Source organism: Excalfactoria chinensis, chromosome 1, assembly GCF_039878825.1.
Source record: "Excalfactoria chinensis isolate bCotChi1 chromosome 1, bCotChi1.hap2, whole genome shotgun sequence".
In the NCBI taxonomy this organism is placed as follows: domain Eukaryota; kingdom Metazoa; phylum Chordata; class Aves; order Galliformes; family Phasianidae; genus Excalfactoria; species Excalfactoria chinensis.
In genome coordinates this window covers 171,531,934-171,545,972 of record NC_092825.1, presented here as the reverse complement: position 1 = coordinate 171,545,972, position 14,039 = coordinate 171,531,934, and the positions used below count along the sequence as shown (strand labels likewise).

The 14,039-nt window shown below is 38.5% G+C and overlaps 1 protein-coding gene across 1 annotated transcript in view; it reads right to left on the bottom strand.

Annotated features, from left to right (window-relative positions):
* The window catches only part of PGR (progesterone receptor), a 35,458-nt gene that overhangs the window by 10,575 nt on the left and 10,844 nt on the right, over positions 1-14,039 (bottom strand). Inside the window, exons 3-4 of the mRNA XM_072326744.1 lie at positions 9,808-9,924; positions 1,242-1,544 (exon numbers count right to left, since the gene is read on the bottom strand). Coding sequence (XP_072182845.1) covers positions 1,242-1,544; positions 9,808-9,924 — 420 coding nt within the window. The remainder of the gene's footprint in view (positions 1-1,241; positions 1,545-9,807; positions 9,925-14,039) is intronic.

Sequence of the window (14,039 nt, the reverse complement as noted above, 5' to 3'; positions counted from 1 at the left end):
GTGTTTGCTTATGATAACTTTTGCTCTTGGATAATATTAAGGATCGTAGCTAAGTATCAGAGTTGACCTAACAGCTTCCTGTCACCAAAAACTGTTTTTCATTAGCTGGTCCTGTTACCTTCTTCAATCAATCAAGCTCTGGCATTCATCCTATCCTCAGTGAACTGGTTCAGCTTGTGATGCCAATAGAAAATTAGATTCAGTAAAAAGAAAGTTTGTTTTCTTTTCACTTAATGAGAAGAAATACCACAGAAGTATAGAATCATAAGCACTGAAAAAGATCTCTAAGATCACCTAGCCCAACAATCTACCTATCATCATCCATTCGCCACACCTACCCTTTCCCTGAACACCTTCAGGGACAGTGATTCCTGCACTTCCTTGGGTGGCCTGTTCCAAACACCTCATCACTCTTCCTGAGAAGAAATTTTTACTAACATCCAACCTGAACCTCCCCTGGTGCAATTTAAGGCCATCCCCTCTCATCTTATCTCTAGTTACCTGGGAGAAGAGGCTGGCCCCACCTCATTATAACCTCCTTTCAAGCAGCTGTAGAGAGCTGTAAGGTATCCCCCGGGCCTCTTCTCCATACTGAACAATCCCAGTTCAACTAAGATGTCTGACACTTTCCTGCAGGACTGAAGTGTCAGTTGAGTCCAAATGAATCCACATTTCTAGGCCTCTATACTGATTTTTATAGATCCCGTGACCAGGCCTCTATTACTATACAGAGAACACAGATATATAATCATGAACTTTTCTTTTGTAATTCTTGGTTCCTCAGAGATTCAGTTGCTTCTCATTCATAGAGTATTTGTGAGCTGCTTATCTATTAGCATTGTAGTTTTTCTCTGTTTCTTTTAGAATTCTTTTCAACAAGAGTAAGAATGAAGAATATGCAGGAAATATATATATATATATACATATAAACCCAAAGTATGAATGGTAGATTCAGAGGAGTTAGGATAGAAAAGCTGCTATAATCATCAAGAATAGGAACACTCTGAACTTCCATTGTTTCTTTTTGGAATAAGTATAAACACACATTAATTTACAAACGGCCTCCCATTAAAATTCATTTCATCAGTGCATACATCATCTGATGAAGTGGAAAGTTAATCCTTTAACAATTTCTTAAGAATTAAGTAACATGCAGACAATAAACAAGCAACCATCTCTTTTGACTGCTTGTCTTATGACATATTTGCTTAACAAGAACTCACTACAAGAGCTGCTATTACCTGGTAGCAATTTTGACCACTTGACTACACAAAGAAGTTGCCTCTCGCAAAGATGATTTAGACTGGTCAGCAAGGAACTTGGTGTTTCAGGTTTTGTATTGTCATAACCAGCATAGACAACTTCGGGCTCAATGCCTCGCAAAACACTTATCATTGGGGGAACAAACTGTATTTCTTGATTTGGAGAAAAGGACAGCCTTTGCGTTAGAGATTGGCTTTCATCCTGAAGGGCTGCTGGCTGCTGAAGTGCAACATCTAATGTCCTCACAACCTTGATTTTGTTAAGCTTCTTAAATTTTCGACCTGATAAAAAAAAAAACAATAAAATAAAATCACAGATATGTTAAAAAACTTTACTCAGAGACATCAACATTTTCCAGTAGTTCTAGATTACACTTTCCATCTACAACAAATTGAACAGTCTTCTAAGTTTATTTTTTTTACTATTTATATAATTAAGAAGTAATCATGGAAAATTCTTTAGAGTTTATCCCTCCAAAGCCTCCTCCCTGCACTATGAGAAGAAAGGAACCCACCCACTAAAATTATTGCATGAATTCTAGGTTACTGTAACCTCATAAAGTTTTTTCTGGTTCAGTTCCCACTGTTCCATCTGACAGGCCAGCCAGCTGTTTCTACAGTTCAGTTGCTATTCAGTGTTAATTAAGGACACTGTTTCTTTTTTTTCTCACTAATATTCAGAAACAGAAATGCAAGTAAATAATTATCACACTCAAAAATTCCTTTCCTTCAATTCCAGGAAGGCATTTCAGTCTTGTAGATAAGTTCTATTTTGGTAATCTTTAATGTAATGTCTTCCTCTCGTTCACAAGAATGAAAACAGAATCCAGGAATGACTGAAAGGTCAACGTATACTGTAAAATCATGTTAACCCTTAGAAAACTCTTCACTTTCTAGAGTAGATTGGTTTAGAAAACAAAAACAAATACAAAAACTGATCAGAAAAACGAAACAAAGCAAAACTTGAAGTGCTTTCCCAAAATAAACACAAAGAGACTACACCTGGCATGGCTTTGTAAACACACAGAGCTCTAGGTAGCAACTCTTCCAAATTCAGGGCAACATGCCAGAGATACACCACATGGACACCAAAAACCAAATTTAGAGGGCTCAAAGACAACAACACTCAGTAACAAACTCCAGGTTTCAAGAAAAAGTCATATCCATGGCTACATGGAACGTGTTCACTTTAAGAGATCATCAAAGGTAAAACTTGCTGTTAGATCGTCAAGTTCCTCAGTGCTGCCAAACAAGTTTTCTTTAGTAAAAAATATATGTCATAATAAAGAAGGTGGTACTTATATTGATGTAGATGAGAGTGAAACAATGAGAGAGATGCACAGTGATAGCAAACATACAGTAAGTCATTCTGTCAAGAAAATTAAGAAGCTAACAAGTTTTAGACTTAAAGAAAACAATAAGGACAATGCTCTGTTAAATAAGTATTTATATATATATATATCAAACAAACAAGAAATCACCTTGATACTTTTACTTGCTTAGGTGCTGCATACTGTAAAAAGAACAAAAGACATGCAGCAAATTTCACTGGTGGAAAAGAAAATCCCTGCCTATCATATCACTGAGCCACTGAGAAATTGTTCTGTAAAAAGGTAAAACACAAATAACACTAAAGAGAAGAAGAGTAGCACTGTGTATGCATTGGGTTGAAACAATGCATATCATATTATCTTTTGAAAGAACTGTATTTTTATTTATAAGTTAAATATTTGACAAGGGAAATGACACACACTATATAAATGTGACGGGAAGATCTCTGTCTGTTACTGCCCTCTTTTTGTTTTAGTTGAAAGTACTGCTGCACTGTTAGAATGCAACCCATGTACCAAAGAGACTCCAGGATACTGGAGTAAGGGAGCACAATTTAATTTCAGCATGTGCTATGAATCCCTTCTCAGCGGTACTGGACGAACCTGGAGACACAAGCAGTGTCAGACTCATCCATCACCTTCCTCCTTGGAAAGTTCCTGTCTCCCAAACTACATGCAAAAATGGAAGGTTTCAATAAAAATGGATTTATGTAGGAACATATCTATTTCCTTTTCTTCAGGTGCTCCCACATGGTAGAAGGTAACAAAACTTATCAAAATCCCACATCCCCATTTTGGAATATCTAAGATGGATGCTCCAGACACTTGCACTGACCTTTTCAAAACATTCATTAGTACATTAATGTCATAATATAACATCAAGAAAGATTAATACATCAAACATGGAAACATGGAAAGATTCCTTTTTTTCTTCCTAAATATTTAATACAGACAAAATGCCATGACTTTAATAACTCTTTATGTACACTGGCATAGATGAAAGCAGAATCAATCCTCTTGGTTCTGAACCAGACAGAACTGAGTAGAAGAATGTAACTAAAGAGCTTAAATTTCAAGAAATACACAGAACTATCGAATCATGGAATGCTTTGGGTTGGAAGAGACCTTTACGTTCATCTAGTTCCAATGCCCCTCAAATCTCCATCCAGCCTTGTCCTGTTGCTACATGCCCTCACTAGAAGTCCCTCCACAGGTTTCCCGTAGCCCCCCTTTCCTAAGGTCCCTCTGGAGCCTGCTCTTGTGGAGGTGCTCCAGCCCTCTGATATTTTTGTGGCCATGGACAGCTCCATGTCCTTCTTGTGTTGAGGGTTCAAGAACTGGAAGCAGAACTCCAGGTGGAGTCTCACAAGAGCGGAGTACAGGGGCAGAATCACCTCCCTCAACCTGCTGGTCACACTTAGCTTATTATGAACAGTATAAATGTGAAGGATGGGCTCTTCAGTCTCAGTCATTTTCCAACTAAGTCACAGGTAGTATTCCCACCAACTTAACTGTGAGGTCAGTTAGCTCGGTATCAAGTTCCATGCCAATCTTATGCTTATTTAATCACTTGTAATAAGGATACAAATACTCCAGTGAGTCCTTCGTAAAGAACCCAATACCAACTTACAAATTATTTTACATCTGGACAAGACAAAACAAAACAAAACAAAAACATAACACCAAAACAAACAAACACAAAATCACCCAAACACAAAAAGGATAGACACTCGGTCCAATTTCTACCGTAAATACATATATAGTCCCAAACATGCTGGGAATTTCCCACTAACTATTGTTTAGGCATGAAAGAAAGCAGAGAGGGAACAATGCATTTGGTAGTTCATAAATAATGATTTCAGGTATTTTGTGAAATAATGGTTTCAGATACTTTTACAGTTCAGAGAACAAGTAAAGAAAGAAACAGACAGATCACTTACCAAGTGGAAATGTGAGTAGTTAATAAGTACCCATGTTTCCAAGTGATTAAATGGATCAGAATTAATGTTGCACTGGCTTGCAGAATTATGTATGTGTTTATGTCTAATTACGCTGCTTCAGAGCTAGTTGTGCACCAAACCCATTTGTTACCTATATGTAACTCACAACTAACTTTCCCACCTACTGCAAGGAAACCATCACACACGAATGCAAATTCTAAAGGACATCAATAGAACAACAAAGATTTGAAAATTACATAGTTTTTCAATTGCAGCTTACAAAAACATTGAGATAATATCCTGCTTTAAGATAAACAAATGTCCTTTTTACTATGTCCTTTAATGTGTAAACAGTACTAATCCACTCTGGCAACTATATGTCTTAGTGTCAAGGCCATTCTGTGCACACTTATACAGTACATCCTTTCTTTCTGTCATTTTCACTAATTTGTCCTAAATCGGATGGTCAGCCACTCAAGCAGCTCCCTGGTACTCACAGTCCCCTGACTTACTACAAAGAGCAAGTGATACAGTATGTGTAGTATGTGTACTTAGAACAGAAAGCAATAAAAACAATAAAGCCTACATCACCTCACCATCGAATTTACGGGGATTTTCTCCATTACGCATAATTCTGTTTTTTGATATTCTATTAACTAGGTATGCAGAGTCAAACAGTCAATCCGACATTAGTGATAGTGGAAATTTCGTATTACAATGGATCGATTTCTAGTGAAAGTTGAACATCTCACTGTCCTTCCTCACACCCTGCAATCACTCTAATCAGATGAAAAATGTCAATGATTTATTATTCTTGACAGAACACTGTGGCTCTGACTTTAAGGTCACTCTGCTCTTACGTTTTGTGTAGCAGAACAAACTGTGTACACCCTAGGAGGGTGTATACAAAATAGAGGAACAAAGCAGCAAAGCAGAAGTCATACATCTTGATTTTAATAAGCCCTCTGACACTACCTCATAAAATATTACCTGGAAAATTAATTAAGATTTGTCTGCATCTAACCATTGCAATGAGGACTGAAAGCTGACCGAAACAATGAATGATGTGATAATTTAGCTGTAGAGCAGAACAAGGAATCAATGATCGTCAGCTGTATGATAGGGAAAATCACAAACCCACTGATAGGAAAAAAAAAAAGCTGTGTTTGTTTACTCCAGGATCTGACACAGCCTTCTGCTACCCTGTTAGGTAGAAGATTAGATTAGAAAGGAGATGGATTAACATGTGCAGCTCTGAAACAATGGAACTTAAATTAACATTCCCATAGAGAAGGGAAATTAGGGCATTATGAAACACGTGCTTTCATTAATATTTTCTGTGTATAAATCAAGAAATAACCGTTACTAAAGCTATCTCTTGGTACAACGTAATGCACTGAATAGAACTGCTTTCAAAAACAGCGCAAACTCATTTAACTGCTGTGAAGTAGGGGCAGAAAATGGAGCTGCTGTCAATGTAATATACTTTATTTATATGGTTGCCATTCAGTAACATTCAGTGGAAGATAAGAGCACTCCCAACAGTAAAATTAATTTCACGTATTTGGAATCTAGTTAACGTTCTGTAAAATCTTAAAGCCTTCCTCACCTTGATTACATACTATAGGAGGTGCTTGCTCAGTTACTAAAGGCTAGCATTAAGAAATCACGTTTAAATAAAAGAAAAGAAGTATATCTGTGGAATTTCTGTCTGAAGGACAGAAATCACAAAACGCACAACATTCTTACAGGCTGTAAACACAGGAAAAGATTTGAAGTACTGAACAATTCCAAAAAGTAGTTCATGATGTATCCAAGTGTACAGTTTTCTCTATGGATAGGGAATTTGCTTATGGGCACTTACTCCCTGAGAATAATTATCCAAATAAGCAGAGCAGTACCTCCATATATGAGTCACACTGTGCTGATGAACAATGCAAGATGTGTGCAGGTAATACTGCTCATGTGATACAGCAAATGAAGTGCAAAACACTGTAGAAGAGCAAAAGGAAGAAATATGAGAGTAGCAAGAGCAGTAGTAATATAGATGGGATTTTTTTTTCAGTTTGGATTTTAAGTCCTGATTTACAACATAAGATCAATCCAGTTTTCTTTTTCTTTTCTTTTTTTTTTTTTTTTTTTTTCCTAAATTTGTCTTTTCTACCCTTTTTAGCATTAATTGCTCCACTTCTATCTATGTAGGGTAATTAGCTTCCTACTCTCCTCAGACCTGTTCACATTACTGGAGCACCTGACACACTACACTCAATCTGAGACAGATGATTAAAAAATAGAGATGCCACAGTCTTGTCTCCATTTGTTATTTTCGTTATTCCACTGCATCACTGCCCCCTTCTTCCTGTTTACTACCACATCACTGGAGCAGGCAGGAATATGTAGGCAGAGATCACATGCTCCTCCAAGAACTGAACTGGAACAGCCTCCACAACAAATGAAGGACAGCACTGGTTAGGTATGTTTAGACAAGGACTACACACCAGCACAAACTGGTTAGATAGAGCCACCTGGTACCAACTACAAGGAAATTATTTACACCTTCCTAGTACTGGATTGGGAAAAGAAACAGACATTCACAGAGAAAGAGGAAGCTTATATTCTCCCAGTGCACGATGGTAAGGAACAAAGTTTCAGAGCACCTTTTTGTTTGCAAATATGAGGATATAAAATCCTCATATGAGAAGACATTAATGAAGACATACTGTTTCACCAGTATTGCTAGCAAACCAAGCCCAGCTTTTTTACATTTTAGGAACCTACACACAATGCAAAATGTATGTTTGTTGCATCCTGAGATGGTCAGGTTGGGTATTCCTACCAGAATTCCTCACTAGAGAGTTTTGAGCGTACAACCGGCTGCCCAGGGCAGTGGACACAGCCCCAAGCTGCCAGAGCTCAAGAAACATTTGGATGTTCTTGTCTAAGATGGTCCTGTGTGGAGCCAGGGGTTGGATTTGGTGATGATCCTTATAGGTTCCTTCTAACTCAGTATTTTATATAATTCCTCCCACAGCTCTAAAGTAACACCTTTCCCTAAGAAGGCTCCAAAGGACATGTGCAATATAGTGTAGAAAGGTTTAAGATGCAGGAAGACTGCAGGGGTAGCTCTGTGAGCACATGGACCCACTAGTGGGCAGAGCTGAGCTTTGAGTGAAACTTGGCGCGCCTCTGGGAGAGGGGATTAAAGGGACAGAAACAGTGCTGTGCAACTGCAGCTGGGAGAGAGGGGTGAGAGATGGGAGAGAAGCAGCCCTGCAGCCCCCAAGGTCAGTGCAGAAAGAGGGCAGGCAGTGCTCCAGTCACAGAGCAGCAGTTGCCTGAGAAGAGGCCCACGGAGGAGCAGGCTGTCCCCTGCAGCCCACAAACACCACTCAGCACATCTCTGTGCGAAGACATGGAAGAGACTACTGTGCAGCAGTCAATGAGAGCTGAAGGAGGGACAGCACATGGGATACCCCCACAGGAGCATCCCAAACCAGAGTTGCAGCCCATGGAGAAGAGCCCCCAGTAGGGCAGGGCTGCCACCCATGGGGCTGTTCTGGAGCAGTGCCTGAAGGGTGGGCCCCATGGGATGGAGCAGTGCTGGGAGAGCTGTGGCCTGTATGAAACCAACACGGGATTAGTCTGGGAGGAAGCTATGTGGAGCAGGGGCAGAGTGACCAGGGAGGAGTGGCAGAGTTGAAGATGGGCTGATTGCAGCCCCACTTACTGTTCCCCTGCACTGCTTAAGAGGAAGAAGTAGGAGAGGGTGGGAAGGTAGTTGTAGTTTGCTTTTAATTCTCACTGCCCTGGTCTGTTAGCGATAGGCAAGAAATTAAATTAATCTCCCTATACTGAGCCAGTTTTGTCCACGATAGTCACTGCTGAGCAACCTCCCTGTCCTTATCTCAACCCAAGAGGTTTTTTTTTTCCAATCAAATTTTCTTCACTTGTCCTTCTGAGAAAGGGAAATGAGAGAATGGCACTGAGGTACTGAGCTACTGTCCAGCTGCTGTCGATCACATGTTCTCCTTTTGTCCTCTTTCCCCAGTTTAGTGCCACCAAAATGCCTGGCAACGCCTCCAAGAGGAGGCCAAACAATGTGCAACAAGGGGGGGAAGGTTGATGGCTGTCATTTTCTATATGTCCAATGCTGTGAGGAGAGAGGGACACACAGTTTGGAGAACAGGACTCAGTGAAGCTCAGGGACATGACAAAGAACTGAGCCCACCCTGCAGCACTACCTCCCCCTCCTCACATCACATAGTCTGTTCCCTGTAGCTGCAGCACCGTCCCTTAAGAAGGCTGAAGCCCAGAGAGGCAGCAACAGCTGGCCTGTGATGGGGAGCTACTGATTTACATCACTGATAAAAGCATAAAATGTAAGAATGACACAGTGGCCATGTGTGCAAAGTGCTGGAGCAGCCAAAGAATATTACAGAAGCTGAAAGCATACAGCTGTGCAATCAAACTGTCAGCACAAAAAACACACACTCATTTTAATTTATGAATGGACACACATACAACAGAATAATGAAATTATCAACTGTATATAATGCCAGATCTTCTTCCAAGGGCAAAAACAATTAAAAACAAAAACAAAAGAAAACAAACCAAGAGGAACAATACATATAATTCCTGCATAATGGCATAACAAAACTTGTCAAGTAACTACATGACCTTATACAATTTACTCCCTGTGCTTCTGAAGACAGAGGACTCAATGTAAATTACTGTTATACTGAAAAACAAACCTGTTACAGTAAGACATAATATGAAGAAAGGAATTCCCAGCACCTACTATGCACAAGTCCGCAGTGTGGCTGCAGTCACTGCTTAAACCCTTTTGGTGGAAAAGAAGGATAGAAAATTGCTGAATTCTATAAACAGCAATGATGGAGAGCACAGTAGAAAAGCGGAGAGTGTATTGATAGCCGATTCTGTGTTGATCTCAGTTTGCTTCTTTATCAAATTTTCTGATTCAGGACTATTAATAAATAAATACCAAAAACACAATTCCTCCTGTTTCAAGAAAATGAGTGTAAGGATACATCACCAGTTCCTACAGAAAGGTATTTTTGTTCCAGCATTTCCAGACTTGCATGAACGAAAAATTAGAAGGAAAGAATTAAAATTATTTTAAACATCAGGTAATCCTTCCAAAAATACCATTTAAATGCGGTTCTTTCCTTTACAGCATCAAAGCAAGTTTATACTCAAGAAAGTGAAGTTTCTTGACTGCCTATTTCTCCAAGTGAGGTGTGGAAAGCAGCTCACCTCCCAGGACCATTCCAGCTTGGCAGCACTTCCTCAACCGACACGCTGGACAATTCTTCCTACGGATTTTATCAACTATGCAGTCATTTCTTCCAGCACATAAATAGTTGTGCTGCCCTACAAGACAGAGAAAAGCAAAATCAATACAATGATTTTTTTTAACACGACAAAATTATTTCTGTGTAAAAACATTCCAAAATAACAGAGAATTTAAAACAAACAAACAAAAAAAAAAGTGACCTGACCCATCAAAGGACTCTTTCATTTTACATTAGCTTTTAAATAATCACCTGAAACTATCTCAGTATAATAATTCCTTTAAGGCTCACATTCCCATCTACATGAACCCATATAACTAGCAGCCCGTACAAACCACTCAAAATAGGAAACTATCAATATTTCTCATGCAAATCAATAAAGACGTCAGATTTGTTTCTGTCAGAATTAATTCTTTTTTTGTTTTACATTATTGCTCCTTATGGTAAAGTAGTTAAATTTGCTTGGACTGAAAGGAAATTTCGCAAAGATTAAACAAAGAATTCAAGCAGTACACAATACTGAAAGAAGCAGAGTAAATTATCTCTGCTGGAGAATCCTGTCTGCACAAGACCTGCTGACATACCAGTTGAACGGAGCCATTAAGGGCAAAGAGAAGAAGGCAGTAAAGTTTTGGTTTAGTTTAGCTTTCAGGAATGGCATCTCTTTTATTGCTCCGTTCTGAGGCACTTGGTTAGGAAGAGGCTGTCATTTGTTTGTCAAAATGGAATGCTTTAAATGAAATTAGCTTCTAGCAGAGCAGTCATTTTATTAGCAAACCACAAAGCCCAACTGATACACTAACATTTTGTCTCACAACAAGCTTCCAATACTTTCAGTTTTCTCTTGTAGAGAATTAAAAAGTATATTTTGATTCATTTTGTATAATACTGATGACCTCTATGATCACTATGGTTTTGCATGAGTAAACAAAGCTGTAGTAAGAAATCAAACCAAATCTTCACATCAAGAATTTATCCCGTAAGGCTTAACTTTAAAATCCTTCCTGTTTTTGCACATCACCCTCTATTCATTTCCATATTTCCTGTTTCTGACACGGAAGCATAAAAATAAAGAATTTTCTTTTGGGAGTAATAAAATGGATCAAGAAGATACAGATAAATAACAGGAAGTACCAACATCAGGGATGCTTCTCTGTGGCATACTGTAGAATGGACCTCCAAATTTAACAGACAACAACAGCACAACATTTGGATTTGTACTTATTTCTAGATGGGTACTACTCTGAGTCAGCCATCTGATGTCCCCAGTAGCAAACAAATCTGAGGTGATTATTCTGCTCAGCTGCTGTTTCTGTTTTCTTAATTACCCTATGCCACCCTTTATCTGCACACAGAAAAGTAAGTTCACCAGTAAGTCTTCTAAATAGAAGAGAGATAAAAAGAAAATGAATTCCTCAGATGGAAAACCAGGAGATGAACACAACTCTGTTCTAACGAGAAGAAAAGACGTGGTGCTAAATCACGTGGAACAGAATGAGTTTGCTTCTGTGGCAACATCTTCACGGCAATTGATTTCCTTCTTACCTTGCCTGACTTTTAAGAACAACTTGTCTGGTTTTAATGAAAGAAACGTTAATTGCTTAAAATTCATTTTTATAGCAGTTTCTTTTATTTTAGAAAACAACAGATAAATAAAGCAACTGTCTCACACAGTGCCTGGCATTTTTAATGTATTTATTAATGCTTTAAATCACAAGACATTTTCCTTTAATTTCTCCCATTACTTCTAATCCTGGGTTCCTTCTCCCAGGAAACATTACCAAAATTAACTAAATGAATACAAATCTGTCTTGCTTTTGGCAGCAGACCATGAACAAAACACTTATTTGAACACATCTTCCTTGAGATTTATTCTCAGCCTTTCCCTCATCTTACTTCGCCTTCATTAGCTACAAAACCACTCAGTCTTCTGAAAAGCAACAACAACTTTAAGCCTCTGTTAGTTAACATAAAACCTATGAAGCATGAGATTATCTCTGCATTATTGCATTCTGATGCTTTAATGAACAGCTAATTTCCAAAGGAATGCTTAACTATAAGGTTTAAGTTATGTTTCTGGGTGTTCTGTGGTTTTGTTTGGCTTCTGTTCTCTGAAAAGCATCTCTTCTGAACATCCTTGTTTGGGAATTTTTTGAATTTATGCATGGTCTGATTCCACGTAGCCCACATCCAAGACCAAAAATAGATTATGTATTGCCAGTAAATGCTTACGAGCAGCTCATGAGGACACTGACACAGGCACTCAAGTTTTACTTTCCTTCCTATACTGACAGAAAAATGCTAATCTACCAAAGCTACTTAATATCATGTAACATTACTCTTCAAACACTCAAAGTGTTCACACGTTCTCAAATGATGTCCATATGTAGAGTCTGCTCTTGATACCAGTACATGATGTGCATCCTCAGCATCCTAAGGGTGTGCTCTCACTGCTTCAAGATGCTAAAATAACTCATGTGGAAGCAGTAACGGCAATAGATGTGAATAGCATGATTTATACTCGCGCACATTTAAATTTAACACTGCTAAAGAGTACGAGGCACTCCTTATAAATCCCATCATAATGTAGGGTTTATTGACAGATCCAACTTCAATTCTGCAGAACAAACTGTAAAAGAATGATAATTATGCGTGTTTCTTGAGTTCGAGTGAACACAGCATTCCATATTTGAATTTAAGATTAGAAAGTACTAAAGAATCCCACTGTCCAGTGCACACTGTGAAATAAGAATTTGCTTTGATGTTCAGAAAGTAAGTACTATTTCATTCCCATTTAATACACTGTATTTGCAATCTACTACAGACCAAGGACAAAGTCTTTGTTATATGTTTACCTGGTTTGTTTCTCCCATTAAGAAGAAATCAGTATCAAAAAAAGAGCAAAGGAAAAAGCCAACACCCTGCCCTCTAAACCCCCTTGTGAAATTACGGAGATAAAATCATGAGTTTTAACACTTGACAACCACTTCCTTATTTGCAGGCTATAAAGAAGCCACAACCACATCCGGAGTTTGAATTATATTTCACATGATTTTCCATTCTGCCCACCGCTATCCAGCCTCTACCTCAGCACCTCTCATCTTCATGTGCATTCCATTGATTCTGATTTGGAACACGTATAATGTTCATTTAGTATTTTGTACGGTTTCAACTGTTAGGGCTTTTTTAGTTATCACAGTCATCTGGTTGGATCCCATACAGATAGAAAAATCTGAATAAATGATCACATCTGAAACTGATCTGTTTTTCTACTGTTGTCCAGAGCTGGATTCTAAGATATTACTATTTAAGTACAGGCAGCCACCTGAAGGACTGACTGTGTAGGAAATGAAAAACATGTAGATATTTATTTAAATTCCAAATTATGTTCTTTAGGATCACCTATATATTAACTGGTTCACTTTAATATATGGGTATTGCGGTAATATTATACAGATGTACTGATGAAGTATCCAAAGATCCCAGTCAAGATAAAACTCCTGCTCAATTGGCAGCTTGTCATTAAGTACCTTTTATGTGATTTTAACTGGGAAAGAAAAACACAAAGACCAAGACAGCAGTGTTATCACTAGAGCCCAGGTCAGAAAATACAGATTTAAATTCATGTCTCTTACTAAAATATGAACCTAAAATCCTTCTGGCAACCGCCCCTTCCTATGAAGTTTCCTCCCAATGTTAAGTTTCCAAAACACGTTTATTTTTCACCTGTCCTTAAAAGTACACATTAAAGTTCTCTCTCAACCTCTCAAAGCTTCAGCTTGTAGCATAGATGTGAAGAAAACATGGAGATTTGATCTGTTACTCATATACTCCAGACTGTCATAGGACAGCCCTCTTCTTAAACCCCATCTATGTTCGTTTATGTGAGTAAAGGTGGAAGTCCTAATGCAAACAGGGAACTGCAACTGTAAATCTGCACTAATAACACAGAGAAATTCTGCGTGTGCAGCATCTTTCAAAACTACAGTGTTAACTTTGCTGACTGACATACCTTAAAAGTCACTTAAAATCACTTGAGTGAGCTATTGGAGTAGCTGAAATTTTGCAGATATGCAAAATATGGAAGAGAAACCTGCACTGGGTGAACCACACGCAGGCAGCCAGTTACTTGTGTGAGTACATCTGTGCTGAGCTGCTGCCATTCTGCACAGAAGCAACACATTTGTTTGAGAA